A 7,046-nucleotide genomic window follows, 5' to 3' on the forward strand; every position below is an offset into this window, starting at 1 on the left:
AGACATTAATTACGCAAGATGCATGTCTACGTCGTGGCATAGAACGCGCAGCGCGTCAAGCCTGGATGCTCCTCGAGATACGCGATTTCGCGCGGCGACGTGACACTTCCGACACCGTGTACGCGCACGTATGTGCGTACGGTGCAATTATGCAATTATAACTCCTGGGGCCTGTACAGGCGGGACGGCCGCTTTCGCGCGGATTCGATTAATCGCCAACGGGCGTTACTCCTCGGGCCTGGAATAATTCATGCATCCCTAGGTAGCAGTAGACTTCAATGACGTTGCCTTAGAAATCGCAGCGCCAATCTGGCGCCCGGCCGACGAGGAGATGTCAGATCGATCTACTCCACGATGCATACCAATCGATGCATCGTTCACGTAGGAACTCGAACGCGCGCCCGCTGGGCTTTGTCTTATTCCTCTCGCTCCCTTCTCCTCGTTGGTGTTCGATGGGTTCGTTCAACCCTCGGTGCATTCTCCGATTTGCATATCGAGCGAGCTAATGCTCGAGCGATGCGCTAATTTGCTTCTTACATTGATGCCCGCGTCTTACATTGATGCACGGAGTAGATCTTACCGTAAGATAATATAGTATGCGGAAATGATACATCGGAGAATACAAGGGGATGCGCGCGCGCTGAAATATGGGAAATAAGTGACTACCTGCGCAGGCTGGTGTGGCTAATCAAATTTATTAGCGTCCTCGCGGGGAGATCGGGGATTTCGAGTTTGTTTCCACATATACATTTATATACACAGTATTACCTGGGAATATTAACGCTCTGCTAACCGTCCGAGCTACGTTTGGATACCGCTCCATGCGGGACACGCGCGATAACAAACACCTTGATCTAAACCTCCGCAAGTTCTGCGAGAATGCAAGAATTAACAGCATGAAATTTGAAGACAAAGTCATTTATGTTAAAGCTTCTCGTATTTCTTCTTCAGAAACACTAGGAGTGTTATTGCGGGTTCATTGGTCGTTCAGCGTTCAGCTTCTGGATGCTTCGTGAAATGGGGGATCCTCTCGAGCAGGTCGGCAGCGCGTTAAACAATTACATTCCTTAAATCTGTACATTTCCTAAATCCGTATTCTCCTCCGACGAATCAGTGAGCTAATACTTACTGCTTACTTTAGGTATTGTACTCTATTCGTATTTTCAAGACGGCCGGTAGGTACATTGATATCAAGTTGGCGCCAAGAGTTTGTCGCTTTTCACCAGCATGATGAAGTTTACAAATCCGAAAAACTCAGCGTTCTGAAAATCTAGCATATGGAAACTTGTTTTTAGATGGAAAAAGTATATCGAAACCAATGGCGATTATATGAAACCTAGTTTTAAGATATACTTTTAGGATCACATCTTTCTATAACGTGATTAATACGACAAATACCCTTCTTCTTTTGCACCAACCCAATGTACACGCACATGTAAGTGTCCATTACTTGACATCGCTGCGTTGTTACGTCACCTGTTCAACTTTGTGAGATCACGTACGGTAGTATCACTCGACAAATGCCTGGCATACGGACCATCTTTAAAATGCGAATCGGGCATGTATCACAGTAACATATCTAGCACATGTTACAAAGTTTGTACTCCATGTGACACACACACGCAACGCCAGAGCATACAAAATGTGTCTCGCGACACTCTTATGTGAATACTCGCGCCCCTCCTGGTTGTCACTGTCCCACAGATCCGCAACCCCGTCAGATCTGGAGAATCGTTCGCGTATGTACAGTGTGTAAAAATTTCTCATCCTACGTGATCGACACGAATTTCGCCGAATCGCGTATTTCGCGGCGCGTAGACGAGTCACGTTAATGACGTTAAAACGGATAACCGTTTCGATAAAATTGCGGCATTTTTATTTCCTGTTTTGTACGCAATGGGAGGTAACTTCGATACGAACTTCGCTATATACGTGACGTAACCTGACGGCACCTGTATGGCTGAAGCAAGTGATTTTAAGGAAGATATGACTTCCTTTATGGGATTCCTCGTCACTAACAATAATAATAATAATAATAATAATGTGCTATTTGCTGCCTCTTTGGTGCGTGTTGAAGAAGTCACGTGTATCGGACGAGCGCGTGGTAGAAAATACCGATTAATTCGCGACGCGGTGATTCCGGAGAACTTCACCATCGAACGTAGCTCTTGTATTCCTCGGTTATGCTCACTCGCTTGATAGTCTCGTATCCCAGGATTATCGAGAAACTGAAGCACGCGGACTGCACGAGCCGCGCGGATAGTCCCTTAGTGAACATGTGCAGTCCCTCTTCGATCCACAGTATTCTGAACGCGCTGAACATGCTATCCAATCGTTGCACCTGCAACCGTGCTCTCACGATGTCCAGCGGATTCGTGATGATCGTGGTCGTGAAGCCGCCCAACGTGCCCGCCATGGCTTGTATGCAGAGGTGCGAGAACCATGCCGGAAGCAGCTTTATAAGCTCGTCTGTACGCAAAAACGAATGTTACGGATATACATAGTGTCCCGAGTTTTAACCGACAAACTGCGGGAGCATATTCTATTAGTGGAAATAAGAAAAAATTCTTATATCGAGTTTGCTTAGAAATGCTTTATTACAAAGTTATAAACCAATATTGAAAAGAAATATGAGATAAGTAACAACGGAACATAGTGTAGAATTTGGAAGGTCGAGGATGTTTATGTTACGTGTATTCACGTGTATTCATGTTCACTATGTTGAAACGATTCAGTATGATTGTTACTTTCACAACAGTAGCCGTTAGATTTCAATCGTCGTGTCAACTAGCAATTACTATCAGAATGCCAAAAGTGTTTTCAAATGAGGAATACACTGATATTCATTTCGTGTACGGATTCTGTGAGGGAAATGCACGAGCTGCCGTACGAGAGTATCAACGTAGATTTCCTAACAGGAGAGTACCAGATAGTTCTGTGTTTAGTAATACCCATTTGCAATTACGTAATTTGGGTTCATTTCGACCTATGAATGAATATGATGATGTTCGTTCAGCTCTAAGACACCGACGACGCTCGGAAAGAATCTTAAATCTTCGCCAAAACAGCTGGATACAGTTAGACGGTTGTCCATCGCACTATGCTAGACAAGTTAGAAACTGGTTAGATGAACATTATGCTCATAGGTGGATTGATCGAGGACGACCGGTTTTCTGGCCTCCAAGATCGCCCGATTTAACGCCTCTTGATTTTTATTTATGGGCAACTTTAAAAAATAAAGTTTACAGTACAGAAGTAATCTCGCTTGAAGATTTAAAGCAACGAATTACTAATTCAGTTACTGAGATGCAACAAAATTTTCAGGAACGTCGTACCGTAACAAATTCTGTACTACGTCGATGTCTAGCTTGTATCGATGTGCAAGGACAACATTTTGAAATGCGTCACTAAATCATTGCGTAGATAATTTTTATTTTTGTGAAAAAATCCGTTGTTACTTATCTCATATTTCTTTTCAATTTTGGTTTATAACTTTGTAATAAAGCATTTCTAAGCAAACTCGATATAAGAATTTTTTCTTATTTCCACTAGTAGAATATGCTCCCGCAGTTTGTCGGTTAAAACCCGGGACACCCTGTATATCATCGTCTCTTCTCTTGTATAATACCTTATATAATAGTGATACTGTCATCTGCTCACTTATTGTTACTTATATAGAGTGGCTCAATCTCGCTCATCCCATTAATAATATTTCTTGTATTATTTGGTATTATTTGGAGACAGAAATCCTCGTATCACAATACCGAAATAAATACTAAGCGACAATATTTAGAATGTCAGAATACTTATTACAATTTACCTTGATAAACAGTGTACAGTCCCCACCAAAGCGCGCTGTTAGGCACGTAAGCGCACAGAGACGCCACGTATCCCCTGTAGAAGCCGCGGTAGCCATCGTTCCGATAAATCGTCTTTATTATATCGGCAGAAATCTGGGCGCGAGTCCTCCCGGACTCGAGAGTCAAACCCAGCGGATTCATTCCCATCTGAAAAGCGCGTGCTCGCTCAATACCAACGCCACCGTGCATAACAGCGATGTAGAAAAACTTATAAAAGCTGCACTGTCTCACTTTGTCGACGTATACTCTGCCATGCTTGGCGGTGTTGATTCCGAGAACCATGAGATGTTGACTGAGAACGTCAAACGGGACGACAATCGTCTGACCAACCAGACTGGCAGCACCGCCGGCGATCAACGCTTTGATTTTCGACTCGCGGCCAACAGGCAGCAAGTGACGCACACCCTCGTACGTCGAGACGTAAAATACACCGGAGACGATCTGAATGGAACTGATCCAGAAACCTCTATAGAGGCCTGAAACGCCCTCCACTTTGTAAATCTTCCTACATGCGTCTATCATACCTGTAGTGAGAACAGAAATTTGCATTACATTTTGGAAAAATTACATAAGAGATATTACTTTTTCAGAAGAAAGTAGCAAAAGGAGTAGCGAGAGCTTAATGCAAGTGTCTATGCCAAATATATGTCAAATGATAATAAGTTAACGATTGAAATATCCATCAGAACTTGCATCCCAAGTATGTCAATTCTTTTCAAATATTTCTTGCATCAATGATCACTAAAGAGAGTAACAATTACGTTAAAAAGTTTAATATTTAGATGTTAAATTTCTTGTATTATAATATTTTAGTATACACATATTACGTTATAATTCGAATTACTTGGCGAACTAATAGCGATTTGGTGCGACCAACTGCAATTTAGCCTCTTTATACTCCTTTTATTATGATTAAATATTCAAGAGTTTTCAACTTTGACAGTACTTTTAATACATTTTGCATTGCTTTCTCCCCATAAACACAGAATGAAGTCACAGAAAAATTAGTTCACGCATACCGTTGTACATGTGATTTTGCCTTTGCACCTGGAGGCGGGTCTTGATCACCGTCAACGGGTACAGGCAACACCTGACCGAGAACGAGGACAGCATGCTGAGTGGGAAGAACTTGGTCTTGTCCATCATGTCCCACTCGATGGTGCGGATGAACGGTGTTGCCTCTACCGCGGACATCTCGTGGGTGAATGAAGATAGTACAGCTCCCAGAAACAAATGGATCAAGCAAACAGACTCGCTGAGATTCACGTCTAACCTGATGCCGCATATCTCATCGGTATGCTATGAGCATTAATGCTCAAAATTCTCCGGAATCTATAACGAACGAAGATGCACAATTATTAACATTTCCTTGAATCTTAGCAAATATAAAATTTTAATCACAAAGGGACAAACTGTGAGGTACATTAGTTTATCCTAACCTCAAAAGACAACTTACGCAGCTATAATTTTCTCGGAATACACGTACCGCACATTAAAATTTTGTTTGTTATATAAATATATATGTTTCTAAATCGAACTGGATTATTCGGCGTTATTGTTACCACGTCATTAATGAGCTGTATCATTGCTGATTGCGAAACGTCGCAGAATGACAGGTTGGAATCAACCTAGAGAAAAAAATTATAAAAAATTTAATGGGATTTATCGTGCATTTGCGCGTGAGATAATCTACCATACGAATTACATTCGGCGATATCCAACTCCGATAATTCCGATAGCAACTGTGCGTGCGAATCAAGTATTACTTGCTGACGCACGCATTTGCTGACGCACTGTACATTTATTGCGTCAATATTTATTATACAATTTAACATTAATTTAATTACAGTTACAAGAAATTAATCGCGCACGAGTCATTGCCTCCTTCGAGTCATCCTTATCTCGGCAACGTTGCGCGCACGGACTAACCTTGCCAAGAATTTGCGTCATACCGCGGCAACGTTGACAAAGCGTCCAGCGGACGCGTCGATGTTGCCGCCGACAAAAATTAGTTTCGCGTGGCAAAATGCAATTCGCGAGCAAGCCGGGCAGGATCGATTGATACTTACAGTGATGCGATCTACCCTCGAAATAACGAATTTACACCTCGGTCGGCACGAGATTTCCGCTTCGACAGCCCTCCCGAGACCGCCAAAAGACATGCAATTTGTTGCTGTTTACAACATGACCAATGTGCGTGTCGATCGCAGCCACTAACGCCAGCCGCGTCAGCAGGTGCAACTCTAGTGCTCTACGACGAGATCATTTTTGCTCGCAATTTCGTCGGACGCAGGGAATCGCACGAGATAGCAGAAGCGTGGAAAATGCTGAGCCGCACGGTCGGCGCGTGCACCGCGCATGCGCCGCGCGGCTGCCTCCGGTGGCGCGATCTGGGTGCGGTACGTGCGCTGCCGCGTAGCGGACGTATTCTGTCTGATGCATATCGGTGCATGGTTCTGCAACGCGTATCGTCTACTGATAAGAATTGTTTATTACTATCAGCTGATACCTTGATCTTGCTGAGATAAATTCAAGTGTTCTTGTCTGGCGGATAAATTAATAAAAGCTTTGCGTTTTATAGATATAATATCTTTTAATTGTAGATATAAATTTTCTGTTTTACGGATGTAATTCTTTTTTATTGTCAAGATGAAGATCAGTAGTTATAATTATTTATAATAACAAGTAAATGCGATTTTTTAATATATCTTGTTTTCTTTCATATTTTTCTTTTCTATTTAGTCATATGCCTACAATGTGTTCCAATGTAATAACTTTTATTAGCAATTACGCTTCATAACAATGCGCTAAACGCGATGTACGCAACATATCGCGACATGCTTTAACAAAAACTTAATATTCTTTCAATCATTTTGTCGCGCGACGCGAGTGTGGAAACGCGGACCTGCATTCTCGGAACGACGTGAAGTTTTATTAGACGCATTTCTGACTCGCGCGCCTCTCGATGGCGATCGAATCGAATTCGCGGATGAGAGACGCGGTGAAACCTCCTCTCTCTTTTGCGTAGAAACTCGCGTAGCGCGCGGCATCCCTCGCGTATCGCGAGCGTGTGTCGCCAATGAGTTCCAAGCTCCGCCCATCGCCCCGTTGCAGTGGTCGGCGAGGAACGAAATACGCGCAGGACCGAATTCCACGTCACGTTGGGGGCGTACACGCGCCGAGGAC

At 43.2% G+C, this 7,046-nt stretch overlaps 1 protein-coding gene across 6 annotated transcripts; it reads right to left on the bottom strand.

Moving 5' to 3' along the window:
• Positions 1–676: 676 nt before the first annotated feature.
• Positions 677–6,213, bottom strand: LOC105278052 (solute carrier family 25 member 44). 6 transcript variants are annotated; one of them, XM_011336870.3, is made up of 6 exons: positions 5,930–6,213; positions 5,347–5,488; positions 4,880–5,192; positions 4,092–4,384; positions 3,821–4,007; positions 2,150–2,469 (listed from the first exon to the last, which is right to left on the bottom strand). In XM_011336870.3, exons 3-6 carry the CDS (start codon positions 5,052–5,054, stop codon positions 2,150–2,152), a joined length of 975 nt encoding a protein of 324 aa, XP_011335172.1. In that variant the 5' UTR covers positions 5,055–5,192; positions 5,347–5,488; positions 5,930–6,213. The 6 variants fall into 6 exon arrangements, with proteins under 6 accessions (XP_026825187.1, XP_011335172.1, XP_011335168.1 ...); XM_011336866.3 differs by having other exon boundaries at positions 5,317–5,488; XM_011336868.3 differs by having other exon boundaries at positions 5,300–5,488.
• Between the last annotated feature and the right edge of the window lie 833 nt (positions 6,214–7,046).

Source organism: Ooceraea biroi, chromosome 1, assembly GCF_003672135.1.
Source record: "Ooceraea biroi isolate clonal line C1 chromosome 1, Obir_v5.4, whole genome shotgun sequence".
NCBI classification, from domain to species: Eukaryota; Metazoa; Arthropoda; class Insecta; order Hymenoptera; family Formicidae; genus Ooceraea; species Ooceraea biroi.

Excerpts from the sequence above, each read along its gene's own strand:
- LOC105278052 (XM_026969386.1), bottom strand. The coding sequence starts at position 5,054 with ATGTCCGCGGTAGAGGCAACACCGTTCATCCGCACCATCGAGTGGGAC. Across the intron at positions 4,385-4,879 it reads GCAAAATCACATGTACAACG|GTATGATAGACGCATGTAGG; the intron begins GTATGCGTGAAC and ends TTCTCACTACAG. Across the intron at positions 4,008-4,091 it reads GCAGAGTATACGTCGACAAA|ATGGGAATGAATCCGCTGGG; the intron begins GTGAGACAGTGC and ends CGCGCTTTTCAG.